At 41.2% G+C, this 19,222-nt stretch overlaps 1 protein-coding gene across 1 annotated transcript in view; it reads right to left on the bottom strand.

The window, feature by feature from the left end:
* The window catches only part of LOC139557359 (AMP deaminase 1-like), a 28,607-nt gene extending 26,942 nt beyond the window's left edge, over positions 1-1,665 (bottom strand). Inside the window, exons 1-3 of the mRNA XM_071372074.1 lie at positions 1,535-1,665; positions 822-987; positions 541-706 (exon numbers count right to left, since the gene is read on the bottom strand). Coding sequence (XP_071228175.1) covers positions 541-706; positions 822-973 — 318 coding nt within the window. The 5' untranslated portion in view covers positions 974-987; positions 1,535-1,665. The remainder of the gene's footprint in view (positions 1-540; positions 707-821; positions 988-1,534) is intronic.
* Between the last annotated feature and the right edge of the window lie 17,557 nt (positions 1,666-19,222).

Raw genomic sequence — 19,222 nt, 5'->3', positions numbered from 1 at the left:
GAACGCCAAGGCTAGGACCAAAAGGCTCCTTAACAGCTTCTACCTCCAAGCCATAAGACTGCTGAACAATTAATCAAATGGCCACCTGACTATTACATTGACACACCCCCCCCCCCCCCCCCATTTATTTTGTATATTGCTGCTACTCACTGTTTATTATCTATGCATAGTCACTTCACCCCTACCTACATGTACAAATTACCTCTAACCGTTACCCCCTGTATATAGCCTCGTTATTGTTATGTTATTGTGTTAATTTGTATTATATTTTACTTTAGTTAATTTGGTAAATATTTTCTTAACTCTTCTTGAACTGCACTGTTGGTTAAGGGCTTGTAAGTAAGCAGTTCACGTTAAGGTCTACACTTGTTGTAGTCGGCGCATGTGACAAATAAAGTTTGATTTGATTTATGAGTGGGGTCCATCATGTTCGACCCTGCTGACATCTTGAACCAGGTCTCTCTTGCAAAGGAGATTTGATTTCCATAAGACTAACCTGGATAAAAGGGAAATGTAGGCTACATAGCTAAGATATAATACCCCAGAGGCATAGTCTCCAATGATGGCCACTCTCTGGAAGTCAGGCACTTCTAGGTAGGTTGGTATGTCCAACAACACATCTGCCACAGGGGTCAGCGCCTTCCTGGCCTGGTCACTCATTGATGAAGGTAAAGGGATGGTGCGACACTTCTGCTGTCTCTTCTTACTACGGAGGGGGAGGAGGGACAGACAAACAGTGGATTTAGTGGTAAGGCAAAGGATGATACCATTGTTGGACAGTTCACATGAAGAAGAAAAAAGATTTAGGAACTACTACCCACCGTTTGTCAGTATCTTCATCGGTGTGCAGATGGTGGGCCATTTCCTGTTGGAGGATGGGACAGTCATCTTGCACTTCAAACATGGAGATCTCATCACGGACGCCCTCACCTTTGGTCTCCGATGCAAAGACTTTCTCCGCAAAGGCAAGCATATGCTCATCGGTCTCTGGCAGAAAGACATAGGTGTTACCCACCCTGTTTTTTCAAAGGTAGTTACTAAGTTGAAAATTTGCACTTTTATTACGCCATTTTCTACATTTGGTTTTGTTTCCCAAAAGCTATTCAAGTGCACTACCCAGGAAATTATGCAATGAAATGGACAACATGGAGTGTTGACCCGAAATAAGCACTGAACATGGAACAAGCTATCAGCAGCATAGATTCAACAGGCGTGATAAAGCAAGCTACAGTAGGATGGTCAAATTCATCATGATTGAAATTATTGTTTGAAATTATTTTGTAAAAAACAAGGTACTATCACAAAGGGAAACATTAGACATACCTTATTGCAACAGTTGAAAACAGACTCTCCAGCAGCACATGCTTTGTGTGTATAAGACCAAGCAGAACTTAGTCCAACGTCAACTCACAGCTCTCAGCACTAGCCTGGGCTATGACCACAAGGTTCCATGCACACAGAGCTACAGTAATCCAGCACAAAGATTAGGGCCAGACAACTCACATAAACACTCAACAACTTGCTCTGCACTTACATCAAATATCTACAGTACAAACAAGACAGCCTTCTCGGGCCAAACGAGACAAAGAGGCTGTGATACTGCAGCAACTCTTGGCCTATCTTGTTCCTGGAGTCATAGTGTCTGTGGACTCAACAAGGCCCAGAAAACTCAAGCGCATTCGGACTGATCAATTCATTGATTCATTTTTTTTGTCTAGCATCCACTACAAACTTTATTCTATGACAAATAAGTGAATGAATTAATGTTTACAGTCACAAATTTCTATGGTGGGACATACAGTGCATATAATTCACACACTTGGATTATTATTGTTTTCAAGTAGAATTAAAATTTATTTTGTAATTTTTTGTTGATCGACACAAAATAATCTAATGTAAAAGTGGAAGAAAAATGTAACACAAATAATTAATAATTAACTAAACACTAATGTATCTTGATTAGATAAGTATTCACCCCCATGAGTCAATACATGTTAGAAACACCTTTGGCAGAAAATTACAGCTGCAAGTACTTTGGGGTAAGTCTCACATAAGTCTCACTTTCCACACCTGGATTGTACAATATTTTCCCATTTACTATTTTCAAAATTCTTCAAGCACTGTCAAGTTATTTGTTGATGATTGCTAGACAGCCATTTTCAGGTTTTGCCATAGATTTTCAAGCAAATTTAAGTCAAAACTGTTACTAGGCCATTTAGGAACATTTAATATCATCTTGGTAAGCAACTGTAGTGTAGATTTGGCCTTGTGTTGTAGGTTCTTATCCTGCTGAAAGGTGAATGAATTTGTCTCTCAGTGTCTGGTGGAAAGCAGACTGAACCAGGTTTTCTTCTAGGATTTTACCTGTGGTTAGCTCCATTCTGTCTCTTTTTATCCTTGCCGATGACAAGCATACTCATAACATGATGCAGCCACCACCATGCTTGAAAATATGTAAAGTAGTACTCAGTGATGTGTTGTGTTGGATTTTCCCCAAACATAACACTTTGTATTCAGGACAAAAAGTAAATTTCTTTGGCACATTTTTTTCAGTATTACTTTAGTGCTATGTTGCAAACATGATGCAGGTTTTGGAATATGTTTTGTTCTGTGTGTTTAGGTTAGCATTGTGGAGTAACTGCAATGTTATTGATCCATCCTCAGTTTTCTCCCATCACAGCCATTAAACTCTGTTACTGTTTTAAAATCACCATTGGCCAAACGGTGAAATCCCTGAGCGGTTTCCTTCTTCTGCTAGCAACTCAGTTAGGAAGGACGCCGGTATCGTAATAGTGACTGGTTGTATTGATACAACATTAAAACATTTTGGACCCCTTTTTCTCCCCAATTTCGTGGTATCCAATTGGTAGTTACAGTCTTGTCTTATCGCAGCAACTCCCGTACGGACTCGGGAGAGGCGAAGGTCGAGAGCAATGCGTCCTCCGAAACACAACCCAACCAAGCCCCACTGCTTCTTGACACAATGCCCACTTAAACCGGAAGCCAGCCACACCAATGTGTCGGAGGAAACACCGTACACCTGGTGACCGTGTCAGCGTGCACTGGGCCTGCCCGACACATGGGTCGCTAGTGCGCGATGGGACAAGGACATCCCTGCCGGCCAAACCCTCCCCTAACCCAGGCGACACTGGGCCAATTGTGCGCCACCCCATGGGTCTCCCGGTCGCGGCCGGCTGCGACAGAGCCTGGACTTAAACCCAGAATCTCTAGTGGCACAGCTAGCATTGCGATGCAGTGCCTTAGACCACTGTGCCACTCTGGAGGCCATCTAAAGCTTAATTAATAACTTTACCATGCTCAGATGTATATTCAGTGTCTGCTTTTGTTTTTACCCATCTGCCAATTGGCGCCTTTCTTTGTGATGCATTGGAACAGCCCCCTTGGTCATTGTGGTTGAATCTGTGCTTGAAATACGCTACTCGAATGAGGGACCTTACAGATAATTGTATGTGTGGGGTACAGAGATGGGGTAGTCACTCAAAAATAATGTTAACCCTAATATTGCATATAGAGTGAGTCCATGCAACTTATTACATGATTTGTTAAGCAAATTTGGACTAGTGAACTTATTTAGGCTTGCCATAACAAAAATAACATAACATAACAAAAATTGATTTAATTTTCTTATTAATTTGACATTGAGGTATTTTGTGTAGATCAAAATTATATCCACTTTGTAAAACAAAACAAAACATTTTAAAACCCAAGGGGGTAAATACTTATGATATGCACTGTACATGCAGGGTCAGGTTTCTCTACATTTGATATCTTCTTCTCACCCTTTATACTTACTTTGACCTGATAGTGCATTCCACAGCAGGAGAGCAGAGGATAACCCAAAATGGAACCAAAGAAACAAAGACAAGTCATGTTAGGAATTAAATAAATGAGTTAAATGATGTTACCAAAGTATTACACATTAAAATGAATGAGCTACCCCTTCCTGGTCTGTTTGATTTGATCAAATAATAGAAACCCCTTTTCCCATTTAGAGATGCAACCCTCCTGATTCAGCACGAGATGACTTAAACATAATGATAGTCAATTGAGTTATTTATGAAGGCGTTGATAAAATACTAACAATGAATCGCACCATGACTGAAAGACACAACAAAATCAACTAGAGCATCGATGGATGTGTATTGAGGTTAAACATTAATCTATGCAAACAAGCATGAAATTCATTTTGTTCAATTGTCACTTCAACTGTCATGCACTCTCACGTAGCCCTACGGTGACTCAATGAGACATGCCACCTTTGATTAATTTATTCCTTTAGCAGTGGCGGATTTAGGTATAGGCGGCATGGGCAGTCGCCCAGGGCGGCATCTTCCCGGGGGCAGCACGTGGCGCCCACACAAAAACATTTGGATTGTTGACATTTGCACGATCGGCTTTCGATCGCTCATTTGCATGTCACGTCAATGATATTATGTCAAACTTGTCGGAGTGGGAGCCCTGATTCTAGTTTGTGAGCTAGGCAGGCTACTGCCTGGGAAGGTCTCCCACTCAGAAGTACGAAATGGGGAGGGGTGCGTGGGTAGGTTGACCTCAGGTCTCCCCACTGGAAGCCCAAGGTAGGGGGAGCGGGTGAATCTATCAAATAGTGCACCTCTTTGTACAGTACTAACGCAATTAGTAAAATCAGTCACACAATGAAATGCTACCAATTAAACAACAATTCATTCATAATATTGTGAATATATAGTTCCACAGACATAGTTTAATTTTTTTCTGATTTTGCAAAATCGTTAAGAATAATATAAACACCACCAAGGTGAATTGGTTTAGTCTTGACTCTTGGTTGACAGTGTTGGTGGATGGGTAATATATTGATGCCTCGATTGCCAAATCAACACAAATTTGTTTCTATTTGTCTTTGTTAGTTCTTTTTGATATTTATGAGTCTTATTTGTGTATATATTTTTATATTTATATAGTTTAAGAGTTATGATTATTTGTTTGTTTGTTTTCCAAATGGAGCCATACAAGCTAGAACCGCCACTGCCTTTACGTGTTCACTCTCAATACCTTATCCTTGGATGAAGAACAACACGTTTCTCTACTGTAGGTGCTTTTACGTCAGACGACCCAGAAAATGAACATTGTTCTACATTGTAAAGTGAACACTAAACAAATAAATAAATTGAACCTTCTAATCTGCATGTCCATTGTATTCCACCACATTGTGGTGCATTCCCTTCAGGGAAATCAGTGCATTGGAACACAGTGATCGAGGGGACTATGCCAACCAATCCCTATGCGATCCATGCATTTGAAATACTCCCCATGTGTTCCTATACCCCTTCCCTGTCTCTCTCCATACTTGCCCTTTCCCTCTGTGGAGTTATCAAAATGTCCCAGTCACATAGGGACAGTCCAGGTAGAGGGAATCAAACAAAAAGATGTGTGGGTTATCTCAGAAGGAGAGGTAATGAAAACAAACCAGGTTGGCTGCTGCCTAAAGTTAAAAAATATATATATATACAGTTGAAGTCGGAAGTTTACATTCACCTTAGCCAACTACATTTGATAGACAGGGTCCTGAAAAAGGGACAGTTCTTTTTTTTTTGCTGAGTTTACATACATACATACATACATACATACATACATACATACATACATACATACAGTTGAAGTCGGAAGTTTACACCTTAGCCAAATACATTGAAACTCAGTTTTTCACAATTCCTGACATTTAATCCCTGTAAAAATTCCCTGTTTTAGGTCAGTTAGGATCACCACTTTATTTTAACAATGTGAAATGTCAGAATAATAGTAGAGAATGATTTATTTCAGCTTTTATTTCTTTCATCACATTCCCAGTGGGTCAAAAGTTTACATACACTCAATTAGTATTTGGTAGCATTGCCTTTAAATTGTTTAACTTGGGTCAAACGTTTCGGGTAGCCTTTCACAAGCTTCCCACCATAAGTTGGGGGAATTTTGGTCCATTCCTCCAGACAGAGCTGGTGTAACTGAGTCAGGTTTGTAGGCCTCCTTGCTCGCACACGCTTTTTCAGTTCTGCCACATATTTTCTGGGCTTTGTGATGGCCACTCCAATACCTTGACTGTGTTGTCCTTAAGCCATTTTGCCACAACTTTGGAAGTATGCTTGGGGTCATTGTCCATTTGGAAGACTCATTTGCGAGACTCAAGCTTTAACTTCATGACTGATGTCTTCAAATGTTGCTTCAATATATCCACATAATTTTACTTCCTCATGCCATCTATTTTGTGAAGTGCACCAGAACCTCCTGCAGCAAAGCACCCCCACAACATGATGCTGCCACCCCCGTGCTTCACGGTTGGGATGGTGTTCTTCGGCTTGCAAGCATCCCCCTTTTTCCTCCAAACATAATGATGGTCATTATGGCCAAACAGTTCTATTTTTGTTTCATCAGACTAGAGGACATTTCTCCAAAAAGTATGATCTTTGTCCCCATGTGCAGTTGCAAACCATAGTCTGGCTTTTTTTATGGCGGTTTTGGAGCAGTGGCTTTTTCCTTGCTGAGCAGCCTTTCAGGTTATGTCGATATAGGACTCGTTTTACTGTGGATATAGATACTTTTGTACCGGTTTCCTCCAGCATCTTCACAAGGTCCTTTGCTGTTGTTCTGGGATTGATTTGCACTTTTCGCACCAAAGTACGTTCATCTCTAGGAGACAGAACGCATCGCCTTCCTGAGCGGTATGATGGCTGCGTGGTCCCGTGGTGTTTATACTTGCGTACTATTGTTTGTACAGGTGAACGTGGTACCTTCAGGCATTTGGAAATTGCATCCAAGGATGAACCAGACTTGTGGAGGTCTAAAAAAAAAAATCTGAGGTCTTGGCTGATTTCTTTTGATTTTTCCATGATGTCAAGCAAAGAGGCACTGAGTCTGAAGGTAGGCCTTGAAATACATCCACAGGTACGCCTCCAATTGACTCAAATGATGTCAATTAGCCTATCAGAAGCTTCTAAAGCCATGACATAATTTTCTGGAATTTTCCAAGCTGTTTAAAGACATAGTTAACCTAGTGTACGTAAACTTCTGACCCACTGGAATTGTGATACAGTGAATTATAAGTGAAATAATCTGTCTGTAAAAAATGTTGGAAAAATTACTTTAACTGTATATATTACACAAAAACCTTTTTATTTGACATACCTACCTTTTTTCAATCCACAACAATTTAACATGTACATTTTGTAACCATCTTGACTATGCAGGGCCTTTGTACTTAATATGACTCAACTTGAACACAACCGACTATGAGTTTACATCCATTGTAGGCAGTCTCGGAATGTTCCTGTGTTTGTGTTTACGTTATGCCCTGGGCATGCTCCAACCTCATATCTAACCGCTGCACCCACTGTCACCCTTATCCAGTCAGCCAGCCAATGCCTCCTGGAGAGCAGCTGTCTGAACGATAGCACTTCTATTTTCTACCCCTTCAAAAAAATCTGTTTGTGATAACCCTCCCCTCAGACAGCAGGGCCCTCTTATGATTGAATTACACTCAGGAACTCATTACAATAGTCATACAGGGAGCTGATAGAGATGATACAGTACTATTCAGTACCAGTATTACAAGAAAAACATGGGCCAGCTGTTGGCTAACAGCCTTAGTAGAAAAATATAACAAAACAGAAATAAACCACTTGATTCTGAATGGTGACGCAGGTCTAGTGTTCATTTACACAACATCATTCAGAAACTGATATAGCATTTAACTATTGCACAAAAATGCATGGTGTTCACTGGTATCAATGTGCTATACTACAAGTTATAAACTGGGTGGTTCGAGCCCTGAATGCTGATTGGCTGACAGCCGTGGTATATCAGACCGTATACCACGGGTATGACAAAACATTTATTTTTACTGAACCTAATTAATTACACCACAAATGCATGGTGCCTAAGAAAAGGCCTTAGCTGGGGTATATTGGCCATATACCACACCCCCTCGGGCCTTATTGCTGAAATATCTAGCAGTGTTTACAAATCATTTTAACATTTATTCAGGAAAAGCTACTTCAATTGACTCATTTGTGGTGTAATTAGGGCAGTAAAAATAAATGTTGCAAAATGTATTCAGCAAAAAGCTACTACAGTACACTCATTTGTGTGTCATTGTTATCTGGGAAATAGTTATAATTACATTGGTAACCAGTTTATAATAGCAATAAGGCACATCAGGGTTTGTGGTATATAGCCAATATATCACAGCTAAGAGTTGTGCCTAAGAACAGCCCTTAGCTGTGGTATATTGGCTATATATTGGCTATATACCACACCCCCTCGTGCCTTATTGCTTAAATGACCAACACAAAATGTTTGGCTGAAATACAACATGTCCTGTGTTCTTCCATAACGACACTTGACCAAGCAGAATTTGCTGACAAGTTACAGCCATCAATCTCTAACTTTCTCAATTTCACTGCTCTGACGCAACCACTCAGCATATCCCTCATTCAATTTCTCCTCTACTCTCAATCTAAAAGGCAACACCAGTACAGGACATCATGTAACATTGTGTATTATAGTACATCCACACACGTTTAATGTAACATAACAGGTATTGGACAGAAATACTGGAACTGGGAAGACTCTCCAACACTCCGTCAGAGAATTTTGGGGCTCCCCGAGTGGCGCAGCGGTCTAAGGCACTGCATCTCAGCGCTAGAGGTGTCACGACAGACCCTGGTTCGATTCCAGGCTGTATCACATCCGGCCGTGATTGGGAGTCCCATAGGGCGGCGCACAATTGGCCCAGTTTCGTCCAGGTTTGGCCGGGGTAGGCAGTCATTGTAAATAAGAATGTTCTTAACTGGCTTACCTAGTTAAATGAAAAGAATGTGATCATGTGGACTGCTTGCTCATAGGTGGAGGTTCATATTATGCCTTAACTTCATATTGGAACTGTATGCATCTTGCCAGCAAGGTGTTCGCAGGGCCGGATTACCAAATGGGCACGGCCCCCTGGGGCCCCAACCCCGTTGGCATATAATAGCAAAATATGTAGAATTGCAGTAAATTAGCTTAAAACTTTGACATTTTCTCTCAGCCTCATGGCAAAATGTGAACAAAAGCATGAGATGAGATTTAAAACAGAAAATCATGCCCCATAGCAACAACATCAAAAAAGTGTGTAGAATAGCATTACATAGCTGCACATTATTCTCTCTGCACCATGACAAAATGTGTTGAAATTTAGGAAGTTATCCCCGGGTCCCCAAATGCGGTAGTCCATTTGATTAGACACTAAAGCTGTCAAGCTAATTCTCTGCCCATCACTAATAATGTCAGTGACATTGGCTAGCAGACAGACAAACAAATGCCTCAATGGGTATGTACCACCAGAACAGTTGGTCTGGTCTGTGCCCATGCCACAAAACCTGGTGTGACTGCGTATGTAAATTAAAATACCAAAAATCTCTGATATTAAGGCAAATTGAGATTAGTAACTCATTAGAAACTGTTATCCTGTGTAAATCCTTAAAATTAACATTTATGAACAGATTTCCTAAAATGTTTAAAAAAATAAAAAACATGAGTGGATAAATCAGCAGAAGTTACTGACTGACTCTTGCAAATGTCAGAAAGTCACCAACATATAATTTGAGTCTGACATTCACAATTAAATGTGTGTTCCGTTAGAAAACAAGCTGTGAAATAAATGTAAACCCTGAAAGATTAAGACTGGACAGACAAATCATTGTACAGAAGACTATTACCAAAGAGCTACATTTTCATATATAAAAAAACTGCAATCTGAAAAACTGTTTATTGGCTATGTTGCTGCATGATAGAGCCACCAACAATCTCAGGCCTGGGCATGCCTTGAGTGGGGCAGCAGTCTGTCAATACAATGTCAGCGGCACCCACCAGACGACTCACCTGGCATATTGACTTTAGGCATGGTGATGGCTGTTCGCTTCCACAAACGTGCTCCCTGAGGACTAGCAAAGCTGGTCAGCTACTGGACCGGTGTAGCAGGGAAATGTAGAGTCATCTGCCTCTCCAGTGCAATATGAAGCTGTGCCTGCGCCGTGTAACCAGAGCCTGCAATGCCCACACAGGATACGCAAAAGAGGATCCTGCGTGCCCACTCTATTTTAAGTTTTAATATCTGTCCCGGTCTCCCTGACAAGTACAGACAGAGGGACAGAGGGAGACGGTCTGGTGTTATACAAGTCTGATAGCTGGTCAAGTTCAAGAGTACACACTTATTTTTCTGTTTCCATAAGGGTGGTCGTGGTCAGTGGGAAAACAACTGGGAAATCATTATCAGGAAAACTAGTCGGCACTGAACAGTCTAGACAATCACGTATACACTTAAATAATGTTTTTAATTATACATTATAAACTGGATGGCTCGAGCCCTGAATGCTGATTGGCTGACAACCGTGGTATATCAGACCGTATACCACAGGTATGACAAAACACTATTTATGACACAAATGCGTGGTACCTAAGAACAGGCCTTAGCCGTGGTATATTGGCCATTTACCACACCCCCTCGGGCCTTATTGCTAAAGTATCTAGCAGTGTTTACAAATCATTGCAGAATATATTCAGGAAAAGCTACTACAATTGACTCATTTGTGGTGTAATTAGGGCAGTAAAAATAAATGTTGCAAAATGTATTCAGCAAAAGCTACTACAGTACACTCATTTGTGACCTGGGAAATAGTTCCGAACACAAAAGAAGCATCAAATATCCAGTCGTTTCTGAAACAACAGCAGAGAACCTGCGTTAAGTCAAAGTAGTCCACTTCTCCCCCCCAAAGGCCTTTGAGCATGTGTGCAGGGAAGGGCAGCTTTTTATTAGCCAAGAATAGCCAGGTTGCTGGTTGGAAATGTAAGAACATATAAAAACTAAGGCACAACGGACAAACCAAGCCTGAAAAGCTGCATGGTCCAGAAAAAAGCATTTTGGCTGTAGAGTCTCCAACAACACTGACAAATTACCTACTAAATCTAGTCACAACTATGAAAGAGTAACCACTTGAGATCACATAATCTTATGAGTGTGTGTGGATCCATTTCCATCATGCAATGTTCCTGCTTTTCCTACACTGCAGAATTGAAGTCCTCCACTCCCTGACAAGCCTAAGGTTAAAACATGTAAGAAAATGTTCACTGAGAAATAGGTACTGTAATCTCAAATACAAGATATTCTCCTTTCTCCCACTTTCATGCTCCAAAGGGTGCCAAACTCAATAATTTAGCTAATATGACTTCTGCTTGACCAGGAAAATAAACCAAACCAAAGTAAAGTAAACCAATCTGATAGATCCTTTAAGAATATATAAAGGATGTATTGATAAAACATTCTGAAATGTCTTTTGATTAATCTTGAACAGACAAGATACAACTCCTCCCAGTTTGGCAAGGAGAGGAAGCTCATGGAAGTTTATGACCTTTTTTTGTTACACTTTTAAGACAGTACTGGGATGAAAAACTTGAAGCTAAGAACACGTGTGAAAACACCTAAGCCCATGCACCAACCTCATACCCGATTCTCCAATGTCCCCCAGTGCTTTCTCAGAACAGCCCTGAAGACACAACCAATCTATTTAGGGAATGCAATCCCAAATGTCAAAGCTCATTTCAGTGTGCAGCCAATAAAGGAAATCAAGTAAGAGATATGGATTGAGAGCAGGGAGGTGGGCAGTGGGAGACATTGGGTAGACAGGCGGGAGGTGGCCAGTGAGGGGCATTGGCAGAGAAGTTTCCCTATACTCTGAAAATAAATATCAGATAATTTGATGGACTAATTCCTGGTCCTCTGACCCCAACTGGTCACATTACAGAAGATTAACAATAACGATAGATCTTTCCGCATTATTGCCAAAGTGATATAAAACTGCACTCTACATGTTATTGTATGTCATGATCATGAATGACATACACAATAAATAAATTTATAGATGCAAAAATACTTTATACAAGCGAGCACAGCCTCATCGACTCCTTATGAAGAAAGGTTTCCTGGAAATATCTTGTCCAAAATGAGACAAACAAATTCTTACCATAGGAAAGGAGTTCCTGGAAGGGAAAAAAATATCTTTCACTTAGCCTCTTCTCTAGTGGGTCACTTGGTGTCTAAGTTTCAAATCTCATATTTCCCCTTAACATTAACATATCTAGGGAGGATAGACTGTCAGACTGAAGCAAAGTTCAACAACAGGTGTTCCACTTCTTTTACTCCAGCCGTTTCCATCATGTACAGTCCCCTCAGAGTATTCACACCCCTTGACATTTCAAAATTTTGTTGTGTTAGCCTGAATTTAAAATGGATTAAAAAAAATTAAATGTTTTACACTGTACCCCATAATGTCAAAGTGGAAACTCAGGGATTTCACCATCCATGAGGCAAATGGTGACTTTAAAACAGTTAATGTATAATGGCTGTGAAAGGAGAAAACTGAGGATGGACCAACAACATTGTAGTTACTCCATAATACTAACCTAATTGACAGAATGAAAAGGAAGCCTGTGCAGAATAAAAATGTTCCAAAACATCCATCCTTTTTGCAAGAAGGCACTAAAGCAATACTGCAAAAAATGTGGCAAAGCAATAAACGTTTTGTTCTGAATACCAAAAAAGATGTGTTCGGGGCAAATCCAAAACAACACATTACTGAGTACCACTCTCCATATTTTCAAGCATAGTGGTGGCTGCATCATGTTATGGGTATGCTTGTAATTGTTAAGGACTGGGGAGTTTTCCAGGAGAACATTTTTTTTACTGAATGGAGCTAAGCACAGGCAAAATCCTAGAGAAAAACCTGGTTCAGTCTGCTTTCCACCAGACACGGAGATTAATCCACCTTTGTGCAGGACAACCTATAACACAAGGCTGGAACCCTGCAACCTATAACACTACAGAATCCCACTTTGTAACGACAAAACGTGGAAAAAGTCTAGAGGAGTGAATACTTTCTGAAGGCACTATATCTAGTCTAGTGCACATTCTAGCCTAATTCACTCCTATCCCACAACAAAAACACATGTAGCCGACTTTATTTAAAGTGGCACAGAACATTGAAAAAAAAGATACTTAAATTCCACAACACTATTTTCAATATCTTCAGTTCAAGGGTGTCTGTCACAATAGACAACCCCAGTCCCAATAGTTTTGGGACAGGAGTAAATTAGACTGTAATTTGCACTAGACCAGATACATGATATTACCCATTTTTATTTGGCGGAAAAACAACTCATTTGTTGACTGAGACTCAGATTGTGAGTGGACCTTTGCTCCCCTTGTCAGTTTAGGTTTGTTTCCGTCACCATATTTTGAGTTCACGCTTCATTTGTGCAGTATGAGCATCCTGTTCAGTTGGTGTTATTGGCAGTAACATTATTTTAGGGTATCCATTCCCTAGAACGGCTAATCCCAAACTGAGGTACGCACAATGTCGTCGAGAGTACGTCAAATAAAAATGTGATTCACATTTTCAAACAGTCCATTTAGATTTTCAATCGTGGATATACCTTTGGTTGATGTTTTTTTCCTCGCCTGAGTAGCCTCGTTTCACTGCCTAGTCAAATAATTAACATCCAATCACATTAACCGTTACTCTCTCGCGGGAAATCTTCACTCTTGCGCAGACATTTAGAAACTAAACATGACAATTTGAAAAATAAGCCACAGGAGTTTGAGCAAAAATGAAGACGACTTGAGTAGTAAGACATGTATAAAAGCAACAGATACCATTAATAAGAAAGGGCTAGAAGTGTCTTATATGGTGGGCTAGCGATTGGCTAGGACAGGCAAGCCTTATACTCTTGTGTGGGTCTTGCCTGTTTTAGAATTTAATTATTCCTGCTGCCGCGGATATGGCTGGGACAACGCTGGGGGGAAAGGCCCAAAAAACGATACAGACAATGCCTTCATCAAACAACGCTGTTTCACGACGCATTAGTGACATGGCAGGAGATGTTTTGAAACAATTACAGCTTCGCATACAAGCCAGTGAAATATATGCGTTACAGCTGGATGAGTCAGACGTGGTGGTCCTGGCACAGCTCCTGGTATATGTCCGTTACGTTTATGCGGGGTCAATTAAGGAAGACATCCTCTTCTGCAGACCACTGGAAACCAGGACAACATGAGAGGATATTTTTAAAGTACGGGACAGCTTTGTGACATCAAATGGACTTTGGTGGTCAAGATGTGTTGGTATTTGTACTGATGGCGCAAAATCTATGACAGGGAAACATAGTGGAGTGGTAACACGGATGCAAGCAGTTTCTCCCGACGCCACTTGGGAACACTGCAGCATCCACCGAGATGCTCTAACTGCTTGAAAGACGTTTTAGACACTACAGTGAAATGGTTAACTTTGTTAAAGCAAGGCCCCTGAACTCTCGTGTATTTTCTGCATTATGCAATGATATGGGTAGCGACTATGTAACACTTTTACAACATACAGAAAGAAGTGCACTGGTTATCAAGGGGCAAAGTATTGTGTAATAAATATCATTTATTATAACACAAGCATATTTGCTAATACATTGTTATAACTAACTTCTTTCCAAACAGGGTTTCTCACAAACTCATAGCAGATACGGAGACCCACACACACCCAGAGACAGATGGCTGACACAGGCCATTTCATAAAGACTGATAAGAAAAGGGGTGCCTGGTACTGCATATCACAGAAACTGAGACACACACATACCCAAGGACAGAGGGCTGACGTAAACCTTTCATAAACACAGATAAGACAGGAACATCTACGCACACACAAAAACTCCTCTTCAGTCTGAACATTTTACAGAGACACACAGAAATGTCAAAATAGGAACATCTACGCACACACCTAATCTCCTGTTTTAGCTGAACATTTCTGAAGACAAAGAACTCTACTCAGAGCCAATGGGACAGTGATACTAGCCTGAAGGAGACCTCGCCCAACTCATCAGAACCAACCAGAGGACCAGAACTTCCAGACTCAACCTACTTTCTGTACTGTATAAAATGTATATGCACTTTGTTATCTGGGCTTCTTTCGGATAGTTCCATTTGAGCTTGATGAAAAGGGTCCGTGCACGCTATTTCAGATATCTTTACCTCTGAATAAATTGCTTTTAATTAAACCTTATCCACCCTGTCCAGAGTCTCTACTTCGTCTCAGTTCTCCAGTAAACTTGTTTTATCAACAATTGCCACTTTTTTTATTGAGAGACGAGCTTATTGAGAAATCGCGCTGGTAAGACACTGATGCTCTTTGCAACCATGTACCTATGTGAGAGTGGATTCTCGGCCCTCACTCGCATGAAAACTAAATACAGGCACAGACACACAGGAAATTATTTAAGACAGACTCTCCAATACAACCCAACATTGCAGAGTCAAGTGCATCCTTTCAAGCACACCCTTCTCATTAACCTGTGGTGAGTTATTCACAATTTGAGATGAACAAATAAGGTTTTATATGTAAGATGGCTAAATAAAGAGCAAAATTATTGATTATTATATGTGCCCTGGTCCTATAAGAACTCTGTCACTTCCCATGAACCGGGTTGTGACAAAAACGCATTAATTCTTACATTTATTAAACATATCGTATAGTGTGTGTGCCTCAGGCTTACAATGGTGGCAAAAAACATTTGAGAGTGCGCTGACCCTGGTGCTAGAGGGGGTACGCAGGTGGAGGTTGAATGTTTGAAGGGGTACGGGACTATAAAAAGTTTCGGAACCAATGCCCTAGAACAGGGGTTCTTTAACTTGTTATTTAACTTATAAATAGCTAGTCATGTTTATAAGGGAGTAACCGTGTCGTTATATGAATTTGTTTGTTTCGATTGACTCATTACTAAGCACTTCCCCACACAAAACACATTGAGGTAGCTCCTCGTTAATTCTCAAAGTTTGTATGAAAGAGTACTGGCTTTTCATGACGATTGAGCTCAGTCAGGACTTGTTGCGAGCATGAGTCCATTTGGCGAGTGGGAATGACAAAACAGTGGTTAACAGCGCATCATCTGCTGTTGAACGATAGCGCTGCAGCGTGTCGCGGAGTGATCAAGAAAACTCCAGAAAAAATATCTTGTAAACCGCGAAGGACACAGGCCTCTCCCGTAACTGCCAAACTTAGCAGAGACCGCTACTAAGCACAGAGCGCACTGAACAGAGACCGCCGTTGCACTTGGCCAAATCAATTCATTAAATAATTATAGATTTACTGACACGTCGCGACCCACCACAGGTCCGCGAGCCATACTTTAAGAACGGCTACCATAGAATATCTAATCAGGGGACTATTTCAGACAAATTGTCAGGGGCGCTGTGGTTATGTTTCATGACGAACAAGGGTCGGTAGCTAATGAGGGATTACTGTATTGTTTGACAAGGACTGAGACTAAAAAACCCAAAAGTATTTGGTAAATCAAAGGAAATAGTTGTGGAATGTTCCAGATCTTGGCGTACGCCTACTGGAGCTTTGGACAATTTACCAGCATGTTTATATATTCCATTCTGATAGAGATCACCCTTCCTGTCAGAAAGATATACAAATACACCCAGAGCCAAAAATCTGACAGTTTACTGACGCAAGTGAACGAAAGTTTACAGTATTGTGTCATTGGATAGAATAAGTAGCTAAGGGTTAATTATGTCCGGTCGAATTTGTATTTATACCCGAGTAAGATTGATATAAAGGCATTAGTCTCGACGTAGCCTCGTCGCGAACCACGCGATTTGGAAGGTATGGCAACGCTAGACTAGTCTTGACAGAACAATGGCAATTTGAATTTTAAAATCGAATGTTGACATCAAACTGGATACAGCACACAATACAATGCATACAAACTAGTCTTTGTATCCACTGTACTCAGACGTATTGTAACAAAATGCCAATTTATACATTACAGCAAACATACTGATAAACTGTCCTTAAATCTAATCTGTACATATTTCACACAGATCAGCCCTCAATCTTTTTATTTGCAAGAGGGGTGGGTTCATAAACTTTGCCGAAGTACTAGAAACCCAAGGGACTTAAAATTGTCCGTAATCACTCCTGTGCATCCCTTAGAGAATTGTGCCTTCAGCACAGTGGATGGCTCCCAGCATCGGATCAACTTTAAGGATTAAGAGGTAAGTGGACAATTTAACAGTATATGCATATGACTTTCTGACATCAAAATTAATTACAATTATCTTGAGCAATTCCCAAACTTGGAACTACATACATTTTAGCTTGTATCAGTTTTCACATCGGATTTTGCCAGTAGCTGGATGCTTTTTGCATTGATGTTGTTTGATACGAAGTTCTACCCTCAATAGACAAGTTCTTTTTTTGTACCTCCTTGAGTATCATTAGGCTCCATTTTAAAATACTGATTGCATTCAACTTACAAATATGTAATTGTGACTGCCCTCAAGCCTGGCCAAGATGGTGAGCACAAACTTAAGTGAATGGCCATGAGGGTAATTTGTCTGTCTCCACCACTTCGTGTGTGAAAGTAATACCCAGAGACCTCAGAACCTACATTAATGCTGAATTTTGCTCTCATCCCATAAACTTTGAATACCGAATAAGAAACGGTGGTTAAGGTATCAGTGGAAGGAGTCCCACTTGTTGTCTGTGGAGTTACAGAGAAAACCACATGCCAGGAAGTGGTCACAGCTTTGGCACAATCCCTTTGTGTACACGTCCAGCAATATTTACATTTTACTGTTTAATTTCACTTGAAACGTCCAATCCAAATCAATCTTAGGTGATAGATTCATCCCCATCATCTTCCTTTGCTTAGGTCGTCCTGGGTGCTACACACTTAGAGAAATTCAAAGAGTTTGAGCGGAATGGGGAACCCAATGAACAGCTTCTGAAGTCACTTGGAGGTACGGCCAGCAGCCCAGAGGTCAAGCTCACCCTGCTGCATAAAGGGCCATCCTTCTGGGAAGGGCCTAGTAGAGGGAAAGGCGGCAGATACCAGGCTGGGCCTCAGCTGGGGAGAGCAGATGCTGGGGGCAAAGTACAAAGGGGTAATGGTGGTCTTAGTACCGTCAAAGCCTACCTCCCTTATCAAGCCTGCGGCAACAAGCCGAACAGCCACCGGAAGAACCGAAGAAATCCAAAAGAAAGTCCCCGACCCTGATGGAGGAGGCTTGGGGATGGCTGGAGAGCCGAGGAAGAGTGAACCAATCAGGCCGCGAAAAAGGAAACCGCAAGGACACCGACAAAAGGGATGGTAATTCCCTGAATGTTTGTCACCGTTGCCATGGATCCCTCCACTCCTGGGGTTTTGCAGAGCAAAGTCAGAGGAGAAAAGAGTGCAAAGTCCGTTGAGCACTAGCGAATCTCTTGCTGCATGCGAGATCAGGGCAGGGACAGAGAGAAGAGTAACATAAGCATTTCTGATGAGGGTAAGGATAACCAACATGTTAAGAGACACTCAGAGGCTGGCATGGCAAAGATAAAAGCGGAAGGCTGGCAGAATCCAACCAGTGCCCTTAAGATGAGAGAAGAAAGTTAAGAGGACTAGTTGCTCGCCAACAGACTAGTCTGAAAGAGCTGCAGGTCCAAATAAACTCAACGGATAGCCAGATTCATGAGCTGGAGGAGAAACAAAACGTCAGGCAAACTGACCAAGAGAACCAGCAGAAGGTAGAGAAGGCAGAGCAGCTGGAATTTTGGGATAATGAACTAAAGGTGGAAGAGGGATATGAGACTTGGAACAGTTCCTGGAGATGAAAGAAAAAGCTGTTGAGTATAAGGGCAAGTTGGAAGAGTACAAAATGAAATTGCAAGGACTTGATTCCTCAAGAGACAGAACTATTCAAAGGGAGAAAGTTAATGTTCCAAGCCAAGATGCCACATCTCCTGCTGCTGCAGGGTGGACAAGGCCAAATGAGGCCTTGAAATCAGTCAAGAGCTCTTAGTCAGCATGGTAAATAGACAGGAAGTTTGCTCCCAGAGAGAACTCAGATCTTCCTCATGCGCTAGTTTCTCCAAACCAGATCAAGGACTTGCGGCCCTCGTGGTCAAGTCCGCTTAGAGACTGGTGGACATACTGGTCTGAAGCCCCAGGTCCAAATTCAGAAACACAACCAAGGGTTGTGCATCGCTCCGAGATAACAATACATCTGGGCAGCACCAGGGTTTGAACGAGGTAGAGCAAGAACTGAAACTCACTGGTTTAAAAACAAGCAAACCAGTAACTTAATGTGCGTGATAATTCAAACTGCAGG

This window comes from Salvelinus alpinus, chromosome 28, assembly GCF_045679555.1.
Source record: "Salvelinus alpinus chromosome 28, SLU_Salpinus.1, whole genome shotgun sequence".
NCBI classification, from domain to species: domain Eukaryota; kingdom Metazoa; phylum Chordata; class Actinopteri; order Salmoniformes; family Salmonidae; genus Salvelinus; species Salvelinus alpinus.
This window is presented reverse-complemented; position numbering and strand designations above follow the sequence as displayed.